Source organism: Zalophus californianus, chromosome 10 (genome assembly GCF_009762305.2).
Source record: "Zalophus californianus isolate mZalCal1 chromosome 10, mZalCal1.pri.v2, whole genome shotgun sequence".
NCBI classification, from domain to species: Eukaryota; Metazoa; Chordata; class Mammalia; order Carnivora; family Otariidae; genus Zalophus; species Zalophus californianus.
Genome location: NC_045604.1, coordinates 20,826,133 through 20,852,604, shown reverse-complemented (window position 1 = coordinate 20,852,604; position 26,472 = coordinate 20,826,133). Strand labels below are relative to the sequence as shown.

General features: G+C 34.9%; 1 protein-coding gene across 1 annotated transcript; it reads right to left on the bottom strand.

The window, feature by feature from the left end:
- Nucleotides 1-1,623: 1,623 nt before the first annotated feature.
- Nucleotides 1,624-26,144, bottom strand: RGS21 (regulator of G protein signaling 21). The gene is made up of 4 exons (XM_027613717.1): nucleotides 26,134-26,144; nucleotides 21,623-21,699; nucleotides 16,987-17,153; nucleotides 1,624-1,827 (listed from the first exon to the last, which is right to left on the bottom strand). The coding sequence occupies exons 1-4, from the start codon at nucleotides 26,142-26,144 to the stop codon at nucleotides 1,624-1,626; spliced, it is 459 nt and encodes a 152-aa protein (XP_027469518.1).
- Between the last annotated feature and the right edge of the window lie 328 nt (nucleotides 26,145-26,472).

The window sequence follows — 26,472 nt, the reverse complement described above, 5'->3', positions numbered from 1 at the left end:
ACTAACTTAAGGTTGGAACTTTTAGAGTAAATGGTGAAAAGTATGTAGCTACGTGCCCCTTTAAGGTGGCACTGAATACTTCACAAACAGTGGGTATGATGCCTTCCTTTAAAGAATTTGCAAATGTACGGGGAATATTCCATTTGCATGTGCTTAAGTGTTTATTTTTCATGACAAAGGGGAGACAAAATTTTGCCTATCAAATGAACACTTTGTGGAAACACAAAGTAAGCCACGTTATTTGTCCTCTATTTTTAAATATTGAATTAATCCCCAAATTGGAGATACTAACAAAAATAAATAAATGTTTACAAATAAAATGAAAACATGGAAGATCTGTTAAATCTTTATAGCTTCTCATATTGACATGGAATTATTCATACTTATATATAGAAAGAAACAATTTTAGGAACATCTCAAAAATGCAGCTTGAACATTTCTTTGAGTTCCATAAACAAGTTCCAGTACTGAATAGTGAATAGATACTTAACTCCCCAATTCAAGTAGATATGCTGCAATAATTTTTTATTTTGTGGGACAATTACTGCTATGCAGTTCATTATATAAGGACTTAGCCATCCATTCATCCATTTATCCATTTTATTCCTCCTCTGTCCTTACATTCTTATAAATCCAAGAAAATCAGTCCTCTGCACCCTTAGAGCCCTTTCTATGCATATGCCTAGAATTGAATGCCATTGAATTGAACCAAGAGATATATTTTGAAAAACTTTGATCCATGGTGTTATTATACACACACACACACACACACACACACACACACACACACACACACACATTCTTGCAATTTTCTTTTTAATTAATCTGAGGGCCATGGCAATTTAGATAATCACCACATTATTATGTGGCAGATCCTGATTAAAAGGACATAGCTGAATACACTAAAAGGAAGGCTGTGTTTTGGTTCAGAATTTCTTTTTTTTACAGAAGTAAGGTTTGAATAATGTAAATGGCATTTAAAATCATGTATATAGTGCTAAACAGGCTCCCACTCAGCAACATGAAGATATATATTTCTTGAATTCATAATGTCATGAGAATATCCACTTACGATTTAAGAGTGTATTACATCTCTATTAACTCCCTTGTACTCTCCCAGTAGGAAATTTCTAAGTACTTGATAAACTATGGACTCTGAGAAGCAAACTGAGGGTTCTAGAGGGGAGGGGAGTGGGGGGATGGGTTAGCCTGGTGATGGGTATTAAAGAGGGCACGTATTGAATGGAGCCCTGGGTGTTATATGTAAACAATGAATCACGGAACACTACATCAAAACTAATGATGTAAAGTATGGTGATTAACATAATAAAATAAAATTAAAAAAATAAAAAATATATATTATACATATAATATATATATGCTCAAAATTCTCTTAAAAAAGATAAAATGAATAATTCTAAACAAAAGACTTAAAAATTCAAACTTCATATATATAAAAAGGTATTCTGCTGGAGTAAAAAAATATTTTCTAAATCTTAAAAAATTATATTGTTTTTGTATATTTAAAACATTTTAGCCTTGAGTATAGTGATTAAAAGTTGATTTCTCCTGTCACTTGTTTTTCCCCAAATTACAACCTGATTATTGTTTACCATTTACTTCTTACAAAAAAGGGAGCCATTTCTTATGATTTCCAACCTGTTTGCTATTTACCAGTTTCTTATAAATCTCTGACTTTAGAAATCGAGGAAAAGAATCCTTGGCCATAAGACTATAGATTAACTTCTGAGCCTCATCAAAACATTTGAGAGTTGGTTCTGCAATATTCTTTGAGATGAGGTCTCTGGTACTGAAGTCAATGTTGATCTGTGGAAATAAGTTTGCATATCATTACATTAGTTTAGTCAAGGAATACATGGTTTATACAGTTAGTAGATACACATATTATTTGAATTCTTTTTCTAAACACAAAGTTAATCTGATGCACAACAGCAGAAAAGGTCATACATTTTTTTTCCTGTAATGTAGAACATGTATTTGGTTTAATTATTTTTCTTTTTCTTTTTTTTTTGTGATCTTTTCATATTTTTAATGGGAGGACAGTAAAAAGGTGCTCATTTGGGGAAGCAGCCAACAGCAAACTAAGGCATGCTGGATGTGAAGAGACCAACCAGAGACTAAAAATTAACCTGGGTGGCTCAGTAGGTTAAGTGTCTGCTTTTTGCTCAGGTCATGATCCCAGGGTCCTGAGATCAAGTCCCACATCGGGCTCCCTGCTCAGAGCGGAGCCTGCTTCTCCCTCTCCCCTCGCTGGTCCTTGCTCTATCTATCTCTATCTCTCTCTCCTGCGCTCCCTCTCTTTTTCAAATAAATAAATAACCTCTTTAAAAAATAATTATTTTTCCTAGGTAGAGAGGGCTGGCATTGACAGAAAACAGAGGTAAAGCCTTATTTTGAGATTATAAAAAAAATGGCAAAGGTGAAAAACAAGATATTTCATGATTTTAAATTTATTTTCCCATAAATCCCTTTTTTCTAGTACTTTAGCCCTAATACCAATAGCATATTTTCCAAAGTCAGAACAAAAACTGGAATTTATTAGGTTGGCTTCTACCAACACATTCCCATTCTCTCTACTTCCCCATGTTGTTTCCCACACAACATTGCTTTTTGTTCTAGTTTGTATTTCTTTTTGTTTGCCAAAATAAACCAAATAACATCCCCCTCTTCACTGACTCCCATGCCTTCCGCAGAATATACCTATATGTGTGTGCATGTGTGTGCACGTAGGTGTGTATACACCCCAAACCACTACCATACACGAATATCCTCAGCAAGGTCTAAGAGAGATCTATTACATTGGAACACACCATTCATCTGCAAATCTGTAAAATGCCCCAAACCTTGGGAAGATGCTTGTCTAACTCTATACATATTCCAGGATATATTCTGCGAAGCAGAAAATTTCACATCCAAGTTGTCTCATTTAAATTGAAAATATTCATGAAGTGCAAAAGAGATTTGAATCTTAGAATTAAAAACTCAAGAAAGGCAGGTGCTATATACGTCTTCTTCATCCTTTTCTGGCACTTAGCAGAGTATTTGCCACATAATAGGCAATCAATAAATATTTGTTGAAGAGAATTAAAATGTCTCTTGGCAAAATGGGGAAATTGTAAAAATGCCATAATTTGGGGGTCTGGTAAAAGAAAGACTATAAATGACAATTCGTGCTTATTGAATTGAGGTTAAAAGAGGCAGGCAGACCTATAATCAAACTTTTCCTCAGCTATTTACTTGCTATTCATATGGGTGAAGCAAGTTCTATAATTTCTTTTAATCATTGATTTCCACGGTATAATAGGGAAGAGTAATAGCATCTATCTTAAAGTGTTTCAAGGACTAAATGAGAGAGGTTTAATATCAAAGTATTTTAATATTATTATTCTAGGAAGAAGAGAAGAAGAAAAAACTTCTAATTGGAAAAGAATCAGATAAAGGCCACTATTTGTTCACAGATGTTTTCCTTCTTAAGGGATTTCAGCTACTCAGTGATCCCACATCTGCACCTTTATTTCTCTGATCATCCTCTTATCTCCTCCATCAAAGTTCCAGGCCAAATGCTACAGCTCTCTGAAGGCCTCAAAATCTGGAATCAATTTCTCCTTCTTTATAAAGGAAGATGGTGGAGGGCAGTGGAAAGACTTTGGGATAATTTTCTAATCTGTGTTCTAACACTTAGTACCTTGGTGATCTGGCTTGAATTACTTTAATATTTCTGAGCCATCCTTCCTCATTATTAAGCTAGGTAGTTCCCGACTGAGTTTTTATAAGAATTAAAATAAAATGATCCTTGCATTCATGGATTCCGCAAATAGTTATGATGATGTATTATGTACCAAATGCTTTCTATACTTGGGAAATGATAACCAACAACTGAATAAATAGCATTATTCTAGAAATAAACTTGAAGGATGAGAAGAAGCTGGTCCTCTAAGACTCTGGGAGAAAAGCATTTCTAGCAGAAAAAACAACAAATGCAAAGATGCAAGAAAGAATTCGTTATGTTCTGAAGAGCCACTATGCCTGGATGGCTGGAATATAGAGTATGATAAAGTACCTGTAATGAGATTTGCCTGCAAGTCTTGTAGGGCTTATGTGCAGTGGAAGGCGTTCTTATTTTTCTACTACAAGCAATAGGAAGACCCTGAAGGGTTTTTGAGGAGGGAAGTGGCATGATGACATTGTATGGACCTAGAATATTGCCTGACTCGTAGTGGGGATCAGTGAATAGTGGCTGTTGTCAAGCCCTTGCAGAGTTTTTTAAACATCTAGGGTAGCCTGTTTCATAAATCCTATCCTATGTTGTGGGGATATGAGAATAAATGTTGCCTGTTTTCTCCTTTAGCTGTGCCGTTAATTACTAAGTGGCATCATCTGTAATTTGCTTAACTTTGTATCCCCCATAATAGTAAATACAGCAATTTATCTCATTGAGGCATTCATTCGTCGGGGGAGTATTCACTGACAGCAGGGCTGGTGTGTGCCTGGTCCATGGTGTTGGCTTATTATTATTTTAATCAGAACTGAACACCTGCAACAACTCCCCATTTCCTATTTAAAAAGTCCAAAGCCTTGATTTTGGCATTCATGGCCTTTACAACAGAGTCCTAACTTACACATTTTTTTTCTCCTCTATGTGTGACCTGTATTTTTACCAAGCTAGACACTTCCCCTCCAGTTCCTGGTTTTTTCCCACCTATGAACATCTTTTTCATACCATCCTTATCTACCTGAAAGTCACTCCTCTCACCAAGTCTTTCACATTCTTTGATGCCCTGAGGCTACATTCAAGTAATATTTACCCTGTGAAGTTTACTCGTGGATTCTTTCCTTTTTGGATCCGCCAAATGACTTTGTGTTACTTAGACCATATTTACATTTTGTGCTTCCTTCTCTATGCCTTGTGCCATGTAAAGATTCAATGAATATAGACTGCATAAATAAAGTGAAAAAGTGTTTCTACATTTGTTAAAAATGTTGTTTAAATTTTAAAGGGAACTATTCCATTTCAACATATACCGGTAATTAATGTTATTTATTAAAATAGATGAAGCTTGTATTTCTGATTTATCCCTCTCATTTTTCTGACTTGTCTGTTTTCCGACCAAGGAACTGCCAACATCAGCCATGATAGCTGAGTGATGAGCAGATATACTAATCCCAGGAGATAATTAGTAGTCTTATGAGGCTGTGTCTTGGCAATTCAGCTTAATGTCAGTGACAAAACATCACACCCACATGTTTGTGTAAATGTCATTATTTTTCTCCAAGTTCTTCAAGCTCGAATCATAGGAATCATCTCTGACACCTCTTTTTCCTCTGATCTCTATTTTTTCCCTCATTTGCCTTTTATTTTGTAGTTTCACAATGGCTTTTTTCATTCTCACTCCTATTTCTCCAGTTCAGCCTTTTATAATGGAATCTCTATCCCAAATTCTGAAATTTACTTCTAGTTTGATACCTCTTCTTACAATGTCTTTCCCTTCTGCACATGTGAAAGTATAACTGTATCAATTTCACCAATACAGCATATGAATATTCAGCTGAAAATCCATTATTCTTTATAACATAAACTGTCAATATCTTACCTTGGCATTTGAGCTTCCTCACACTCTGACTTCAATGTGTTGTTTCAAAATCTTCTACTTTCCTTAGCAGTATATATAAAACTGGTCTACTCTCTGTTCCTAGAGCAAATCTTGTACCTAAAGCTTGTTTATGTTGTTTTTACCATCTAAAATCCCTTTCACCCCCACAGTTTCATTCTGTACAGATTTTCCTTATCCTTTATCATTTAGCTTAAGTTGAATATCCTCTGAGAAGCCTTCCTTGGCCACAGAAAGAAAGTCACTATAATTTCCTTATCATTATACATTATTTTGATTTAGAAATCAAGAAATTTGATTTCTTGCTTAAATAAATTTAGATACAAAGGCTGCTGCTAGCATTAATTACTCAATCTGATTATCAGCGAAGGAAGATTTGTCACTGCAAAGGGAATTCAATAGTTCATGACATGGAATTAACTTGTTTTTAATCTGTTGTCTTTTCCCTATTTCTTTTGCTAATTCCCTTTTTCTCTGCACGCCCCTCAAATATGAGCAAAGCAGCTATGCATTCTCTCAGTTCTATCCCAAGTCTCATCCTAGATTTTTCTCCATTGGTTACCCTGTCTTCTTCCCTGGCAAAATATCTGAACACTCGTATTATCTCTAAAATAATCATAATGATATTTAGGTATGATTATTTTAACTGAAAATAATAATTGTTATTATTTATTAACTATTAGTATTGATATACTGTCTTTCTATGGTTACTTTATGTTACCTATACACAACTATATGATATACAGTATTATTATTCCCATTTTTCTGGGAAAAAGCTAACATATATCTGAGAAAGTAAGCATTTTATTTGTAGTCATTCCTAGAATTTATTTTTTTGAAACATCATATTGAGTAGATGCTTAGGAATTGTGTGAAGGATTTGACGATACAAAGGTGATTAAAGTGAAAAATCAATCCAGAAGACAGATTTTGGAAAAGTAATCCAAAGGAAAAAATAGGCTTTCTGAAGGAAATGAGATCTTAAGCAGATCTTTGAATTATTATCATGAAGAGATAGATTAAGAATGGAACTTGCACATGGGCGGATAAACCAAAAGAAGCCCAGTGGGTTTTGAGAGGAGGAAAGGCAAGAACCTGGAGAGGAATCAGGGAACCAGGTCATGTGGGACCTTGTGTAGTTCTTGTTAAGGAATTTTTACTTAACCTGAGAGCAATGGGAAGAATTTTTAGTAAGGGCATGTTGTAAACACATGTTTGAAAAAACACCGTATCACTGGATGCCATGTGGTCTCCTAGCTGGGTGTGGATAAGAGGAAGAAAAATGAGAAAACCTTACCAAAAATTCAGGTGGGCAGTGATGGTGAATTTGGCTGTGAAATGTCATAGGGAATTATGGGAAGTGCATAGATTTTAAAGATACCTAGAAAGTAGAATGCGTGGAACTTGTGATTGAATAGTGTGCTAGGATGAGGGACAAAATCTTGAGGAATGGCTGGCTTTTCACAATATTCTGAAGAATGAGACGACAGAAAATGCTGATGGATTGGACATGGGGCGTAAGTGGAAGAAAATCATGGATGACTACCAATTACTTATCCAGAGCAAATAGAAGAACAGAACTGCCATTAACTGAGATGAGGAGACTCTGGTAGAAGAAAGGTTTGAACAGCAAATCAGGACTCATATTTGAATTTGTTAGGTTTGAGCTGCCCTTTTAAAAATATGGGACTTTGGGCACCTGGGTGGCTCAGTTGGTCATAAGTCTTCCTTTGGCTCAGGTCATGATCCCCTGCTCTGCAGGGAGCCTGCTTTCCCCCCGACCCTGCCCCACTCATGTGTGCTCTCTCTCTCTCTCCAATAAATAAATACAATCTTTAAAAAAATAAAAATATGGGACCAGAGAAAATCATTGGGAGAATGAATGTAAGCAGAAAATGAAGGGGATTGCCTTCCCTCATTATAGTGTCTGTTGGGTTATGAGTCAGAACAGTAAAAGAAATTGCTAAATAGCAGTCAGTAAGGAAGGAGGAAATCAAGTACTAGAAATCAATTGAAGATAGTATTTCAATTAAGAAAGAGTGATCAATTTTGTTAAATGCCCCCTGAGAAGTCAATTTGGGTGAAGTATTAGAATTAGGCTATCAAAAGTGTCTTCTCTTTTCTTCTCAAATCCCTTGAAATTTCAGTAACCGGAAAAAAAGTGAAAATGTTAGGCCTAATATATGTAGAGAGATAGATAGATATCTTTAAAAGAATCACTCCTGGGGCCATGTCTGTGAGCTGCATCTTCAACTTTGCGTAAATCTCAACTATGATTTTTGGCTGGATTCTACCAGAAGATACATGGATAAATTTCTAACTCAAAAAGTAAGACAAGAGATATTGAGCTTGGAGTAGACCAAAGGTTAAGATCTCATGAGGAAGTGACCTTCTAAATATGCAGCCTTTCCAGTGGTGTGATGTTGAGTCTTGGGAGTTACAGGGAAGCTTAGACTTCGCTGAGCAGTCAAACTCTTAGGTCCAGAGCCTGGGCTGAACAGTGTATCGGTTAATGAAATAAACAGAGTTACATTACTTACTAATATGATAGCTACTGTACGTTTTATTTGTATGGATACACACTTTAGTTTCAAGGATTCTGAGAAATATAATATTTTCTTTGCTTATTTTTTCAAAAGATTATGAATTTTCTTAGATATCTGAGCCCACCGCATTGTCAGTCTCAGAAAAGGAGAATTGTGATTCTTACCGAATCTCTGACAGTGGAGATGTCATCACAACTACCTAGAGGCTTTTAAATTCTGTCAGTTTTGAAAAGGCCTTGACAAAGTTAACATTGACAACAATCCATTGCATTAAAATGACTGCCTTCCGAATGATGTTTGGGGTAGTTGTTTAAAAACAATTTTATTCTAAAGACCCAGAATATTTTGATACTCATGGGATATTGTTAACTACAAGGTATGGCAGCCAAATTCCTCTTTACTTCACCAGCAGTTTTAAATCCTTTTGGTTTTCAACAAATTATTTTATCAGGAGGAATACATTTTAAAGGGTACCTGCTGGTTTTCCTGTGACCCTCCACTCTGCTTTCTATATTTTTACATAATTTGAATGAAACGTTTTCAATTGTGTTCTCACATTCAAATTAGATAGCCTTTTCCTCATCTAGAATGTATAGTGGAGCAAGAGACTGTCATTATGCCCAGGGTGTGTGCATGCATATGTAAAACACCTTACTAAAATGGAGCAGGCAGCCTTTTAGACCTCATTCACAACAAAACTTAAAAATTACTATTCAAATTAAAGCCGCCTATAATCATGTTTTGGTGGCATAATTCTATTTAATCACCACCAACATCTCTTGTATTACTTCATTTTTGGCATCATTAAAGGAAAACGAATATCCTGAAATATCTTCTCAAGGGTGGCTATTAAAGTTGAGAATGGCAAAGTCTGTCACATCTTGAAGGAATCCATCCCTGCACAGGACTTCATCGTTTTGCTCTTACTGGTTTTAGAGACAGAAATCAGTGACACATGTTGGGGGCTAGTATTAACATCTCAAATCGGGCAAAAGAAACAGAAGAAATTATAACACATGCAATCACATAAGTTGATAAAAATAGATGGACATAATGTAGATGGATAATGTATGTGGATTAGTAAAAATAGATGTACGTGAGCAAAAGCTATCTGGAATAGCTGAGAAGGAGTCTGATCGAATGGTTTCATTCACCAACGCAAACATGCTAATCCCAGATTAATTTCAGTAGCACAGAGACCCACAGAAGTTCAAAAAACACCCAAGTGTTTTCTTTTCAAGTTAAAATGCAGCCCCCAGTTTTTCAGAGGGCAAAAATGCTACTGCAGATTATTTAGAAGTACTCCTGCAACTCTTTCCCATCTTAATGCCATAGCTGAATCTAAACTTCATGGTTTAAGAAGTTATACAAAGAGAATGTGAGAAGAGAAATAAAGCTTTTTTTAAAAAAGATTTTATTTATTTATTCATGAAAGACAGAGAGAGAGAGAGGGAGAGAGAGGCAGAGGGAGAAGCAGGCTCCCAAGGAGCAGGGAGCCCGACGCGGGACTCGGTCCCAGGACTCCGGGATCATGACCTGAGCCGAAGGCAGACGCTTAACCATCCCCGAGAAATAAAGCTTTTGATAGAAAGGAAGATAGACTCTATGTGCCAAGATAATCTTATGCTTTTGCCTTTAGCATAAACATCAAGTTTCCCAGGCTAGATTACAAACATTTAAAATAAATAGTAGATCTGGAGAAAGGAGTTTGAAACCTGAGAGCATGGGCTGTGGGTCTCTCCTCTTATGACCCGTTGTATCTTTATGACTGCAGGACTCATTATTTTTTCTCTAGGGCTCAGTTTCATTTTCACCTGTGCAATGTGGATGATTGCAGTTGCAATGTGGATGATTGCAGTACCTCCCCAAGATAGCGGCCATGATGATCAGATGAGATTGTCCACGTAAAAGCATTGTGCAGAGATGTCACTTACAGTTTCTTTAGCTCTGTTTTCCTTCTTTTACCTCCCTTCTTCCTACCCCTTCTCCTTCTCGTCCTCCTCGATCTCCTCCCTTTTCTCCTCTCTCTCTCTCTTATGTTTTCAGAGGCCCTTTATTTTAAGATGAAATAAATAAGGAGGAGGAAATTATTGGGATACAGGAAGTGCAGTTACCTCAGTTTCCCTTCTGAGACATACCGTTCTAGGCTTCCTTCACGATGGGACTAGCCTCCTAGGTGCTGGCTGGTCCTTTGCTTGACTTCCTCTTCATCTTCCTTTCAAATCCTTCTCTCCCATTATGTCTAATTCCCTCTATACTCCCATTTCCGGTCAAAGCTCACAAAATCCTTCTTTCGAGATACGTTTTCTCATCCCCCTAGAATTGGATTTTCCTGTTGCATGCTGCACATCACCTGTGTTTCCTACCATGACTCTCATGAAAGTTTATTGTAATTACTTTTTAACTGGAGTCCTTCCCTCAAAATGGTTAGCTTTACCTACCCAGGGACTCTGTCTTTTTTCTTATCTGCACCAGCATGCTTCCTGGCATATACTAGACACTTAGTGGTCAGTGAACCAAAAGTTAGGAAATTAATAAATAAGCAAACTCATTATATCTGGAGATGATTCTAGAGTTGGGGGACACTGTTGATAAGCAGCAACTTGTGGGGCCGGACAAAAACATCCACATGTTGGGAAAGTGGCATTAAAAATGCAAAGAAAACATTTGAATCTAAGATGGAGAATACAAAATTGGCATGAGGGTAATATCAAGACATCCTTCCAAATGCCCATTTTCAGGGGCTTCTCTCTACCAATAATTCATATATCTATTTCCTTTCCTTGATGTTCTGTTTAAAGCTAACCTTATTTAAAATAAAGACCTTATCTCAATATCTTGTCTCACTACTATCCAATCATTATATCCTTCTAGGTATAATGCAAAGTTTCCTCTGGAATTTTTTTTTTTTGCACTTAATCATTTGTTGTTTTGCTCTTTTTCCCTAATTCCATAAATTTCATTTTTTAACCCAACTAGCTTCAAAGTTTCTTTTGAGCCAAACCATAGTTTCAACCTATTTTACTTTCTTGCATTTCCTTATCAAGCTGCCTAGTTCACACAACATATTGCATTATACTTCAGTGTTTTTTTAATCTGTTCTCCTGCCTAAACTGAGCTGCCCTTTCATGGAGGTACTTTATCTTATAAGGAGGTGAATAGTAGACACAGAATAAGCATTTGCTGATGTAAAATAAAATATGTCAATAAAAAACATTATACTGACTTAAAAATAAAAGCAAAAAACAGACATAGATATTTTAAAAAGTGTCCTGCACACACCCATTAAGATACCTTCTCCTCTATGACTATAGTTTCTTCTTTGTTTTATGAGTTATGGTGTCTTCATATTTAATAAATACTTTTTTATTTTATTTTTTTATAAAGATTTTATTTACCTATTTGGGTAGATAGAGAGAGAGAGCACTCACAAGCCTGGGGGGAGAGGCAAAAGAAGAGGGAGAAGCAGACTTCCCGCTGAGCAGGGAGCCAAATGACAGCAACGTTGGGCTCTATCCCAGGACTCTGGGATCATGACCTGAGCGGAAGGCAGATGCTTAACTGACTGAGCCACCCAGGTGCCCCATTTAATAAATATATTTAAGAATTAAATATTTCATACTAATATTCTTTGACTTAAAAAACTGCCAATGTGATAATATGCAGTTGAATTTACATAATTTTAAACATTACACTGTTGTATGATTTGGAACATTTTCTACTATCTCAGAATGACAATCAACATAAACATAAACATTTTTCTCTCTAATCACATATTTTCCATTCTGAGTAATTTCCTTTTCAATAAAAAGAATGACAGAAATATAATATATATAAGTGATATAAATAAAACATGAATATTTAAAATCTGTCAGTGTTTTCAGTAATATGAAAATATTATTTGAAGTATTTTGAAGAGTTCCATTCTGTTGAAACCCAGTAATATTATTTTCTTAAAATTTCCAAATATTATGAAATGAGTGGTCCAAATTGAAGGATGAATAAATAAAAGTTTAAGAATTTCTTTTACACTTATAAGTTCTTATTGTGTGCAAAGTAGAGGCACTTTAAAAAATATTGCTTGTCAGCATGCCTGGGTGGCTCAGTCATTAAGCATCTGCTCTCTGCTCAGGTCATGATCCCAGGGTCCTGGGATGGAGCCCTGCATCGGGCTCCTTGCTCAGCAGGTAGCCTGCTTCTCCCTCATCCTGCTGCTCCCTCTGCTTGTGTTCTATCTCTCTCTTTTGCTGATAAGTAAAATATTTTTAAAAATTAAAAAAAATAAAAAGTAAAAAATATTGCTTGTCTAAAATTTTCTTTTTCAAATCACTTAGTTAAAATACCTGGCTATATATATACTTTTTTTTCCCCTCAGTATTTTCTTCTGAAACTACCTAGGTATAGTCCATTCAATGAGTAGCTCTTTTTATCTGAAACTAGTGCTTTGCTAACGTTTTTTTATAATGGTTGTTGTCAGTTTGAAACTATAGCCCTTATAGTGACTTGTTTAAAAAAACTAAAAGGATTACAGTTTCCTAAAAGCTGTTCTGCATGATATAAACCATAGCCATGTGATCTCATTCATCATTCTCACGTGTCCTGTGGTTGTTATGTGCTTGCTTTTTAGATGAATTATTAGAGGGAAACTGAGGCTCAGAGAGATAAAACAGCTTACCACAAGATTACTACAGGATTTGAATTTAGGTCTAGGTATCTCTAAATTTCCAGTTATCTACTATATCACATCGACTCTCTATTAGTGTAGAAACCAGAGAAAAGATAATGCTGTAAGGGAGAGGGCATAAAGTCTAGTCACAATTATTATCATTTCTCGTCGAGACCTAAAATTTCAATTTTTGTTGTTTTGTTCAGTGTGCTGTCTTTGCCTGTTAGAACAGGAAATGGAGAACCATTAGTGTGCCAATTTATAAACAGGGATTGTTTAGTAAATTTAGTACAGTCTAATTATAAATTGTCTAATTGCATCAATTAAAAATTAAGTTATACTAGCAATTTTATAGATGAGGAAATAGAGACATGAGAAATTGAAAAGAAAATAAATATGAGTTAATAGACATCTACAGAGCATGACTTTGCCATTGTTCTTTACTTTAGGATTTTCTACCAAGAAAATAAGTTGTAATTTTGATTCTTTATGAGTCACTTGTACAACTATAATTGAATATGGAAAAATAGAGAATATTTTCATATAAATCTCATTCTTGAATTAATTTTTTTACTTGTGAAAATCATGTTTTCCAGCTTTCATATCAAAGATATGACCTTGTCTTATTAAGTCTGCCTACTAGATAAATCTAGAATACTTCCCACCCCTTTTTATCTTTACTACTGCTTATCCAACCTCATCCCCCACTTCTCATTAGCAATATCAAAGTGTTTGTAATTTTAGGAAACACTAGGGAGCTTTGTGCCTCCATGTTATATCACTGTGCCCTCAGTCTGAAATATTCTTTCTTCATTTGCATCTTGATATTACTCTTTTCATGACATACATTTTTCATGTGTGAATCACCCTGAAAATGTGTCCCTTAACTCTCCAGATTTAATCACTTTTCCAGTGTGCTAATAATGAACTTTAAATGTGGCTTTATTATTATATTGTTATTGTGCATTTGACTGGTTTTATACATGTCAGTCTCTCTTGCTTTGTGACTTCATTGTGGTGGCAGGCACTCAAAAAATCAGTTTAATGAGTCAACATACTCCCAGTTGTATTATATTTAACATACAACCGATGGACTACAGAGAAATACCTTGAAAACTGTAACTGATATATAATAAGAGGCAAATGCCCTTTAGTAATTTGGGAAGTGAAATTTAGTAATCTGTTGAACTAGAAACAACTAATGGCAAATAATAAGAAAGATAATGACTTTCAAATGTATATCTATATAGTTTCTTGTTTTCAGTGAATTTTGTCATATTTGATGATAACATTTTTAGATACTTCAAGGAGAAAATATAATTATTACCTGAAAAGCAGCCATAAATTTAATTATATTTTATTTAGTCAAATTAATTAGATGGACAAAGTATAAAAAGTCATACAAGTTTTATATGCTTAACTGTGCTATTTATTTAAATTATTACCATATATGGGAATGCAAGCTGGTGCAACCACTCTGGAAAGGAGTATGGAGGTTCCTCAAAAAGTTGAAAATAGAGCTGCCATATGATCCAGCAATTGCACTACTGGGTATTTACCCCAAAGATACAAATGTAGGGATCCGAAGGGGTACATGCACCCCGATGTTTATAGCAGCAATGTCCACAATAGCCAAACTGTGGAAAGAGCCAAGATGTCCATCAACAGATGAATGGATAAAGAAGATGTGGTGTATATACACAATGGAATATTACGCAGCCATCAAAAGGAATGAGATCTTGCCATTTGCAACGACGTGGATGGAACTGGAGCGTGTTATGCTGAGTGAAATAAGTCAATCAGAGAAAGACATGTATCATATGACCTCACTGATATGAGGAATTCTTAATCTCAGGAAACAAACTGAGGGTTGCTAGAGTGGGGGGAGAGGGATGGGGTGGCTGGGTGATAGACATTGGGGAGGGTATGTGCTATGGTGAACGCTGTGAATTGTGCAAGACTCTTGAATCACAGATCTGTACCTCTGAAACAAATAATGCAATATATGTTAAGAAAAAAAAAGAAGATAGCAGGAGGGGAAGAATGAAGGGGGGGAAATCGGAGGGGGAGACGAACCATGAGAGACGATGGACTCTGAGGGGCAAACTGAGGGTTCTAGAGGGGAGGGGGGTGGGAAGATGGGTTAGCCTGGTGGTGGGTATTGGGGAGGGCACGTTCTGCATGGAGCACTGGGTGTTATGGACAAACAATGAATCATAGAACACTACATCAAAAATTAATGATGTAATGTATGGTGATTAACATAACAATAAAAATAAAAATAATAAATTATTACCATACAAATTTATTTTAGAAGAAAAGATTAGGAAAGTAAACAAAACTGTTTTGTCAAAATTGATAATTTATTATATATTGTAAGATTGAATTTAGCTATAATTAAGAGATGGCATTTCTCATTAGAAGACTTCTCATGCAAAATATTTGAGAATGTTATTCTAAAACAATCACTGTTAATTAGCTGAATTCATAAAGAAGAAAAAAATCTGGCTTTCAAATCAATATCACAATAAATAGGATATCTTTAGAGCTGATTTCAAGCCCTTTTAGGGAATGACACATTAATCAACTTGACAAATCTTGTACACTATATTTTCAATTTTCCAGAATTATTTATTGATTCTTAGATGGTGACTGGGAAATGAATGTTGAAATAGCTCCACAGCAGTTAAAATTCTTCACCCTCTTCACCACCCCCCATGAATTCCAGGCTATGCTTTAGTAGCTCATATGTCTGTAAAGTTATACCAGCCAATGTACACTGTAGTAATTAATGTCCAATTAAAACTTGAACTATTGATACAGCCACTTTATGTCCTAGATTTTCTGAAAGTGTTTTCATTTCACCTATTCTGTTCTTTGTCCCCATAAGTGTAATAACCCTTCTCACACCATGACTCCTAATTTTGGATCAGAAAATATGATAACTATCCCCTAGGAGGAAATTGGTGTTTTGCCTCCATAGGAAAGATGACTTGTACTAGTAGTTTATGTTTGGTTCTAGTAATTCAATGTAGCTTTCTGTTTATTACTTATGCATTAAAATTCTTTGCTTATATGATATATTCAGTGAGGAACTGAAATCATTTTATTTATCTATTTATTTTTAAATTTTATTTTATTGTGTTATGTTAGTCACCATACATACATCATCAGTTTTTGATGTAGTGTTCCATGATTCATTGTGTATGTATAACACCCAGTGTTCCATGCAATATGTGCCCTCCTTAATATCCATCACCGGGCTAACCCATCCCCCTACCACCTCCCCCCTAAACCCTCAATTTGTTTTTCAGAGTCCACAGTCTCTCATGGCTGAAATTGTTTTAAATTATAAATTCCTCAAACTTTAAATATTAAAGGGTATATGGAATTGATCATGATTTTGGTTCTGGAAATGCAATCAAATAGAAATGAATTGTTAAATACATTGAACACTTTTTTTGAGGGGGGGCTATTATCAGTCATTCTGGGTTTCTCTCTAAGGCCCTTTCTCCTTTCCTGATCTTAAAGCAGCATAGGCGGATCCTGATTACCTGAAACATTGTCTCACACCTTTGGCTATTTTTACCCGCAAAGAAATAAAGGTAAGCAAACTCTTTTTTTGGAAAGTTAAGACAATACATGCCATAATGTGGACATCCAAAATATTAAAAATGAAGAATTCATACTGTTGGTTAGAAGTCCTATTTCCCCCCACATATTATTCTTAATTTTTAAATAAATTATTCTAATCTAGAATTCTATTCCATCTTGACCACCGTGATTTACAAAAAGGAAAACAAAAGTGAACTTGAAATGCAAGAACACATTTAAGTAACATTTCTATAGGGTAAATTTTAGAGTGATTTAATCTAAGATAACGGACACTATTTTTCAAGAGTATGCATGTTGTGCTAAGGAAACAAAAATATTGGTCATATCTGGCACATAGTAGGCGTTGAAAAGATTTGTTGAGTCAATAAAAAATAGGATCATCTTAAGGCACTTCTATTGGAGTTTACAGACATTTCTATTTGAATACATAGCGACAATTTAGTTTCCCTTTAGATGTATTAAGTGTCTTATAATTGGGAGCAAATTTGCTAGGAGATGAATATTCACTATCCTGGAATATTTTACTCACCTCTTTAGGGGCATCAGCTTCAATGAATTCAGAATAAATCATCTTGGCTTTAGAAGCAATTTTTTCTGCACTTTCTGTTTTTTTGAAGTCTTCACAGGCAAGCCAGAACTCAACATTTTCTTCACTAAACTCTGATTTTAGAAATGTTCGAAAAGCATCCAAACCAGCTATTAAATATAAAAGAAAAACTTTTGTATATCATACAGTGCAGTATAAATAACCAACATGAATACATTGTATAATATAAGCATTTACTGGGGAACCTGGGTGGCTCAGTCATTAAACATCTGCCTTCGGCTCAGGTCATGATCCTGGGGTTCTGGGATCCAGCCCCGCATCGGGGTCCCTGTTCCATGGGAAGCCTGCTTCTCCCTCTCCCACTCCCCCTGCTTGTGTTCCCGCTCTGTCAAATAAAATCTATCTCTATATAAATATATATATATATTTAGATTACTATATATATAATGCTATATATATATAAGCATTCATTGAGTATTCAGTGTAAATATTTATCATCCCTCTCTATATAGTTATATGTTTTTGTTTTTAGGTTTAGAAACCTTATTTTGGATCTGTAATCATAAACATAAGATATTCTTGTCTCTATTTCTCCAATTAGCTCCATTAACACATTAACCTGTACTTTTTCTTTCTAGATCTGAAACATCAAGGAGTTGTGTTTAGAGGAAAGTCTTCATGGCAGTTACTTCATGGGAAATCCATGGACTTAGTTTTCTACACTCAATAAAATAAACCCAAATCAAGTAATTATGTTATACTAACTTCAGAGTAAGAATATCTTTGTTGCTATGACTTGGTGAGGAAACAATTTGATGCTGAGGGGTTAGATTGTGTGGGTTTGGGCTCAAGACAAAGAAGGAAGGACTGGCATTTGTTAATCTTGAGTGAATATATTGGCCAATTCAAATCTCTAAACCAAGAAAATAACGAGCAAGATACTTGGTGTGACTTGGTATTTCTTCGCTTTATGTGGTATTAGGCAATTTTAAGTCAATAAAGCAAATGAATGAGCTTTTCCCCAGTGTTGCCTTAAGTAAAACATTGATGTCCCCATTCTCCCTCATGGTACCTGCTCTTACTTAGCCTGTGCATGGTATTTTTCTTCTGCTCCCAGGTATTCTCCTGAGCATGCATTTCTCCAGAAGCTTTAGACCACTTACTTGCAGGCTTGTTTACTTTGCCTCAATTAGTATGTTATTTCTTTTAAATTTAGTAACAACAGGTAGCGCTTGCAGCCTGTGATTCCCATAGGTCCCACTTCTCCCCATTACTTGACTTTCAGCCAATTTTTTTAAGGTTTTATTTATTTATTTGACAGAGAGAGACACAGCGAGACAGGGAACACAAGCAGGAGGAATGGGAGAGGGAGAAGCAGGCTTCCCGCCGAGTGGGGAGCCCGATGCGGGGCTCGATCCCAGGACCGTGGAATCATGACCTGAGCCAAAGGCAGACGCTTAACGACTGAGCCTCCCAGGTGCCCCAACTTTCAGCCAAATTTACATGTGTATTATTCCTATTTGAGACTAAGATTGTTTCTTTCTTTATTTTCCTCATCAAAATGTGCCCTGAAATATTCTTCTTTAGTATATCTAGAGCTCATTGAAGAAGGTAATTCTTGCTAAATGAGTTAGGGATGAGTAGGGTTGGCTAATTGTATTTAAATAAAAAAAGAAAAGCAAACCAACAAAAAAGGACAAAAAAAAAGATTTGGTTATCTAATTATTTTTATAACACAAAAGGTATTGGGGAGAATTGAGAAAGAAAAATATATATCAGTCTTTGTTTGACTAATGAAAATTAAACTTAATATCAGGAATTTTTAAAATAGTGTAATTTTGAGGGGATTGGTAGCATAAATATTGAGTGTTGCATGCAATAAATATACATATTTAAAAAAAAGGATTGTGCTTCTAGTTAGAGAGCAGGTTAGAAAGGTCATTATCACATTCCCACAGCTGAATGGACTAAGGTAGTACCTTGAGTTCATATTATTTGGTTTCACAGATTGTACCTGCCTGAGGTCAGTATCTGTTTATAAATGAGACTGTGGATCTCTCTGAGGAGGAAAATGTACATCAGCACTTTTGCCTCAGGAAGGATTTGCCTTCCAAAACATTGGTGACTTTCCCTTCCATCTGCCACGAGGAACCCTTTGCATTTGCTCAAAGCAGCTCTTCCCTGACTGCATACTCAGAGATCTGATCCTTCTGGTGCCAAAGTAGGCATGAAAAAGCTTGTGGAGAATCAGGGGAAAGGAAAAATAAACTAGTGGAAAAGAAAATGTAAGAGAAAGTTTATGGAAAAGGGGCCAAAGTCAGCTATTTGCAGGTTGCTGCAGGTGGGAAGCAAAGTGATTTTAGTGAGAGAAAATAGAAAAGGCTTCAGGGAGCAAGACAAAAGCATCTCAAAACATTGGGAAATTAAAAATAGATTTAATATTTTTTTATTTTTCAAAATACAGTTGAAATAACAAGTCATTGCAAAAGGTTATCAGGTACCAATTAAAATTCTCAGTAGAAATATTGGAGAATGTGGATGTCGTTAATATGTGAGCACTATAAAAAATTCAATTAACTACACATTTATTGCATTTAAAAATACATCCACGAAGCTTCTGTGACACAAATTTAGGTTATAAAAATCCTCTTAGTAACATTCAATTAAAATTTCCATGAGTTTTGTCTGAACAATGATGAATCTGAGGGTTCAAAACAGAATTTATGATAAAATCTATTTTATAGGGAGGATAAACTGTACTTTAATGATATTGAAAGAATGTTGTAGATTCCTGTCTTGCAATATTTTATATATGTGTCATTAAAGGCATATGAGGCTTCCTCCCACTGAGGATTACCTAAATGTATCCCTGAGGGATGGGAAGTTAGAGATCAGGAAACTTAACTATTTTCTCACATCCTGCAATTTTAATGAAGGACTACTCGGAGATAATAACTATTGTCTTTTTTCCCTCTCCTAACACTCAAGTTTGGGACACAATGAAACAGAATAAAGAGCTAAAATGAGCTAGTTATCTCTGTCTTGGACACACTATTTTACTGAAATATGCTTCTATTCTCTACATACAATTTGAACGATCAAAAGATGTCATGTGATTTTGGAATAATATGTTACATACAGTTAAAATGATATTCTCTGAGGGCACTCTCTACAGAATGGAATGGCTACTGGTTAAGCTTAACAGGGGCTGACAAATGGAATAAACACTAGTTGTCGAAACTTACATGAGAGCCAACGCACAGTACCTGCAAGACATGTCCCCAAGTTGACAAAACAGATAACTTGGTGAGTCATTTAGCTGTTTAAAACATTAAAAAGCATTTTCTATTTCCAAGTTATTTTTCTGGCATTATAAAAAGCAAAAACCAAACATCTGCTCAAATGAATCTACAACTCTTCTACTTTATGTGGGCATGAAATAGAAAATCTCAGGAGATATGCAGATGAAAGCATTTGCCTTCAGCTCAACATCTTCCATGCCTCTGTTCTGTGGTGCTGTCCCCTAGAACTCCCCTACTCCAGCCAACCAACTCACCACCTGCAGAGATACTTTCTCGGCTTCTAGTAAACCTGATCTGTCCCACTGGTTATACACTTAAGAAAAAGAAACATGTCATTCACAACTTAAAAAATTGCAATTCCATGTCTTTTATGTCTTTAGTATATGTCCTTAGTTGGATTCTAGGAGTGATGTGGATTATTTTATGTCTATGCCTTAGGAATTAATTCTTTAAGAATCATGAAATCAGAATAATTTTGTCTAATTCAATCTAATTTTTCATATGAATAAACGGCTATGAAGAATTCCCCCAACTTTATTATGTTTTAAACTTTTCTAATATTCTGATATTTATTTTACAAATTTAAAGTAGAAATTCCATTTGATTAGTACCAACAATATTAATTATTAAACATGGTTTAATACATGTCTCTGTAGAGCCATTTTTTTTCCTGTATGAGATACAACTGAGATAAAACTGCTGCAAAACAGAATTGTCTATAACAGAAACAGAAGTTCCAAATGACTACTTTGAATCAAGTTATGGGGTATTTTAATTATTGAAAATCAAATTACCTTATTGAGCTAATATTAAATAATATAAATACATATCCACTCATGTACATATTAATACATTTAAATATATTTTTGTTTTCACTAAAAATTAGAATTTCAGTTGAAATAAATACTTAAAACTGTTTTCAGCCTCTGGAGACCTGTTTTAAGTGATTTATTTAAGTGATTTATTTAAATTTTCAACTTTTCAATAGTTTGTATGTTTCTTTCAACTTGTAACAAGAATAGGCAATATATATATATACATCAAATGATAATGAGTCTAAGAAAATGACAAATTTCTTAGTTCCTGTTTGGGATTTTCTTTTTGTGCTAATGTTTGGATTGCTATAATCATGTCATATTTTAGGTCCAACCTAATTCCATTGAGATTTGGGACCTGTATTCCGTTTAGATTAGTGTGACTGTTGGGAATCTTATGCTTCAAATATTAATCAAACTCATATTTTATAATAACTACAACTTTCAGAATTTAATGATTTACTTTTAATCATTATATTTTTAAACTTAGTCCGATCTTACCTTGGTTGGTTAAAAGTGTGTCCATATTTTCAGACCACGCCATTGTTTCTGTTGTTGGTGACCTGTAAAAACAACATCTACCCTTGACAATAGCATTGTGATCTTTTTCGTCTATGACCTATAGTAATATTTGAGTTATGCGTATTTGTTGAATTACATAATTTAAAAGAGTTTTGCACCATTAATCAAACTGCAAAAGGTCAACAAAAATTGTATAATGTTTTCCACGGTGCACAGCAATAGCAACATGGACTGGGATATAATTTGACATCAGCAATTATTTATTAATCTAGCTTACAGTGTTATTAATATTTGCAAATTGTTACATTCTAATAAAGGCACAAGAGAGATATTGCTCATGGTTCTATGAAGTATAGTTAATTTCTTCTCAACTATAAATATATTGATTGTTAATTTATGTGGCATTACTCTGGTCTATTCCCAAAAAGTTATCATGATAGCGATAGTGATGAATGAATTATTTTCTAAGTTTTCACAGTATATGAAATTATCCATGTCATAATTAGGTTTCTCAAAAAAGTTAAAAAAAAGTTTCAGATAAAGATTTCTAACATGTGATGATCTTAAAAGTATTTATTTATAGTATTTTGAGAAGCCTTTGCCCCACTCTGAATCAGCCTTTATTTCTCCTTAGACTGGTATGCTTCCAGTTCTGGGATGATTTATTTAAATCTAGGAATCTGTCAGGACAGAGTAATATCTTTTCCAAAGCAGTCAAAAAATTTATAGACTTAAGTCTGAAGAAGAATACTTTTGGGGATGTGACGTAGAAATAGTAAATCAGGTTTAAGATATAAAGTTTCTGAGATGCAAATATATCATGCATTATTCCACTTAATAAACTAAGATCCTGATGAGATAAGCTCCCATCCATAGAAAGCATCTGCTACCCAGGAAAAAAAAAATCTTAGATTATGTAGCTGTGGTATGCAAATGACTTACTTACAGAAAGAGATGAGCTAATTTAAATTTTTTTATTAAAATGATGATAAAATAGAGTCTCATATTTAGTCATTCTTATAAAATTTTACCTTTGCATATCAAGGTGATCTTAAATGTGTTATGTGAAGCGATCTCTATGCTTTTATATTGTATTACTTCTTGTCATTTGCTGTTGTTTTTATTATTTGTGTTGGGATTGATTGTGCTCCTTTCTGCTGTTGCAGATGTGATTGTGTTTTCAGATAATAATGGTTCTGCTTATAGAGGATACATAGAGGGGGCTCTGTGACTGGAGATTCATTTTACTCTCTTCCATTACTTACATTTCTTGTCCGAAATTTTCTTCCCTGATGGTGGACAGCTGATTTTCCTTTCTCCCTTGATGTACTAAATCTTAGGGATGTAAGATTTTCTGTGAAATCATTTTGAAATAGTGGTTTTTCATTCAAATGGACATTTAAATAACTTTCTCTATTTGAAGATTGATATTTGGTGGTTAATAGAGTATTCAGATTGCAAACCACCTAGTATGAGTGAAATATATGTTAGTGAACAGGGCAGTGAGGAGTTTTGAGCCCAAGCCTGGCTACACACTACAGCCATTTTGAATAAGGAACAGTCACCAAAAAAAAAAAAAAAAAGCACACAGAAAAACCAAACCAAACAAAAACCCCCGAGAAACAATGTAGGCAAAAAGCATTCAGGGATGAACATACACTTCCCTGTTGTGTAAGGTCTCTGATGATAGGAATAAATACTGTTATCTTCCACTACCAAGAACAGTACTTCTGGTCCAAAAATGTTTGTTGAACATATAATCAAATAATGAATGAATGACCAAACCCTAAATAGTGGCAGGTATTAAAAAACTTTCAATGGGAGCAGATCAATGGCTTTCAAGATGCTGGCAGGTGATAGTGATAAGAAGGCTATTGAGAGTGAGAACTGAATTGCATTAGCTTCAAAGGGTGTAATTAATGGTGGAAGGAAGAGGAGACATGATGTGAAAGCATCACGGGGGAGCGACAGACCACTGTCCTCACTCTCATCCCTGAGGGATATGAAATTGGAGAAAATGGATAACATCCATTCTAGAAGGCATCAAGGCTAGTCATGTCATTTAGGGAGAGCCAGGTTTTGCTTACGCCAAAAGCAAAAGGGAATATTCAGTGAAAATCTTATCAGATGTAAAGGGGTCTTTGAGGAATGGAAGTATTTAAATAAATGGTAGCTATTCTTGTTACCTTCATTAATGTAGGAAAACTGTACAAACAAAGGAAGAGAACAAAGTCTGAGGAATGGTGTAAAACCAAGGACAAAAGAAAAATTTTAATGTTTTGAATTAGAGAGATATACTAGAATATTATTTTCTAAGGATAGAGAATATTATAGGTAATAGAATTAGAGATACTTGGATAGTCCAGTATTACTTAAGGTCCACCAAATGCCTCATTATTATAAAAGGAAAACCTGCCCTTCAGCTCTCTGAAGAAATACCCCTGCTGGTGTGTGATAGATCCCAGGATGCTCTCGGCTCACTATTTTCTAACCAATTTCAAGTTTGACTTGAAAGGTTCAATTTTGACTACCTAATATGATGGGAGGGCCGGTGGGAATAAGTAATCTCTTTTCCGGAGCTAGGCAAGATGCAACTATTTAAAGGAATAATGTTCTTAATTTGCTGTGTAAATTTTTAAATTCTGGGTTGATTGTATATTTATAATTCTGTGGAAGAGTAAATTATTGTTATATATGAATGAGCTGAAATAATATTTTTACCAGCATCAAAATGTTCAACAATGCATTGAATGTTCACAATCTATACCACACTGTGCTAGGCATGTCATCTACTTTGCCTTATTTAATCTTGTAAATGACAGTCTGTTTTAATTCTACACTACCAGTGGATAAGGAGCCTCAGAGATGCTAATGACTGGTGTAATATCTTGCAAGTACTAATGGGCAGTTAGAATTCAAACACAGGTGTGTCTCTTTATAATCCAAACTCTTCTTACAATCCTTCCTAGGATGAATGAGACAATACACATATGCTCATACTTTGCTCATGTTTTGGAAAATTTATAATAAATACTTTGAAAATGCTTTTTCTGTAATAGAGTTTATTGCATTTCATACAAATATTTCCTGTAAATAATAGCTAAATTGCAGTAATCGAGTACTCAATAGAAAGTTTTCAGAAGATAGATTCTTAAATCTCATACGTTTTCAAGGAAAAATAGGACACTTCTCATGTTAGATGTGAGTGAGAAATATGTTTCATGTTTTAAAAAAATGCAGTTATACAAATGTTAAGAAAGAAACTACTGAATTCAAATGGGGGGGAGAAGAAGGTGGCTGACTTAAAAATGTACTGACTTGGTTAAATTTTACCTGGTATGTTTTACCTTAAGTAAATGGATAATGTACCACTCTATCATTTCTTTCTCTTTCTTTTTGTTTGATTTTAGTTGTAACTCTGAGAAAGCTTTTGTCTGACTCTTCTCATTTGTGACTGTGTGTACATTTCCTGTATAATTGTGAGGCATAATCAGAGGAACTTTTCATATGTGTGTGATTTGCCATGAAAATTCACCATGTATCTGGAGCCAAAATTGCACTTAGTGTTTCATGGGGTTTTGGCTGATTTCCTTTCTGTTTCCTTCATTAAGCGAGTGCCATTAAGGCCAGCAGTCCCGATATTATGTGTCCGGAGAAGAGCCAGGCCAGATGGGAACGGCATGAAAGCTACCAGTGATCTTGCTAATTGTGCCAGCTAGAACGAGTTGTATTGCATTAAGAAATGTGGAATCCAACAACTTAGCTGTTCACACTCAATTAGCAGTGTGCTGGAGAATGGGAAATTCAAGCAAGGGGTCCATGTGCCCCAGGAAATGATAGCTGCTTCCTTACCCAGCATTCAATATCTGTTTTCAAATTTCTTAATAAATATTGCAATAATGAGTAATTTTGCAAGGAGAAATGAAGGGGGGGAAATCAGTGGGGGAGACCAACCATGAGAGACGATGGACTCAGAAACAAACTGAGGGTTCTAGAAGGGAGGGGGAGGGGGGGATGGGTTAGCCTGGTGATGGGTATTAAAGAGGGCACGTTCTGCATGGGGCACTGGGTGTTATACGCAAACAATGAATCATGGAACACTACATCAAAAACTAATGATGTAATGTATGGTTAAAAAAAAGCATCTTAAAAAAAAGGATCATATATATATTTTGTCTCAAATTTTAACACTTAATAATTTTGAAAAGCTTCACATAAAAAAAAAACCACCACTGTTTTTTTCTCCCCTGCATAACCTTTCTTTATCTTGGCAAATATAAAGAATTAACTGCAAAAGCAAGTCATGAATTGTTGACATATTTTAGAAAAGAAGAAATCAATAGAGAAAGGGGGAAAAATAATCAGCAAGAAAGACAAAAATTAGCATATTTATCATAAATGAAGGAAACAAAACATCGAGACTAATGAAGGCTCAAGTATTTCATTTGTACATCCTCTGAGATTAAAAATAGCTTTAAACAGCAACTCACTTCACTGGCATTTTTCTTTCCACTGTCTGTCACAGATGATGCCGAATTTCTTTTTCTGACTGATCTTCAAGCTGAAGGTAATGTGACAGCAGGAACATTACAATTAGTATGCAAATACCTATCCCCTGGGTTACAAATTGGCATTCTTTAAATCATGCTATGCTCAGCTTTTTTCGTTTTGTTGTTAACTTTTCACTGGTCAAAACACTTAAACTTCTAAGTAACAAAATAACTCTTGGAATAAATGTGACATTTCTCGGAGTCTGTGGCATAACTGAAATAAATTCTTTTTGAAAGTTTGGTTTCTAAAGTTCATATACATCCATTTACCAGACAAGT

Excerpts from the sequence above, each read along its gene's own strand:
- RGS21 (XM_027613717.1), bottom strand. Across the intron at positions 17,154-21,622 it reads CACACTTTTAACCAACCAAG|CTGGTTTGGATGCTTTTCGA; the intron begins GTAAGATCGGAC and ends TATATTTAATAG. Across the intron at positions 1,828-16,986 it reads AAGCTGATGCCCCTAAAGAG|ATCAACATTGACTTCAGTAC; the intron begins GTGAGTAAAATA and ends TTATTTCCACAG.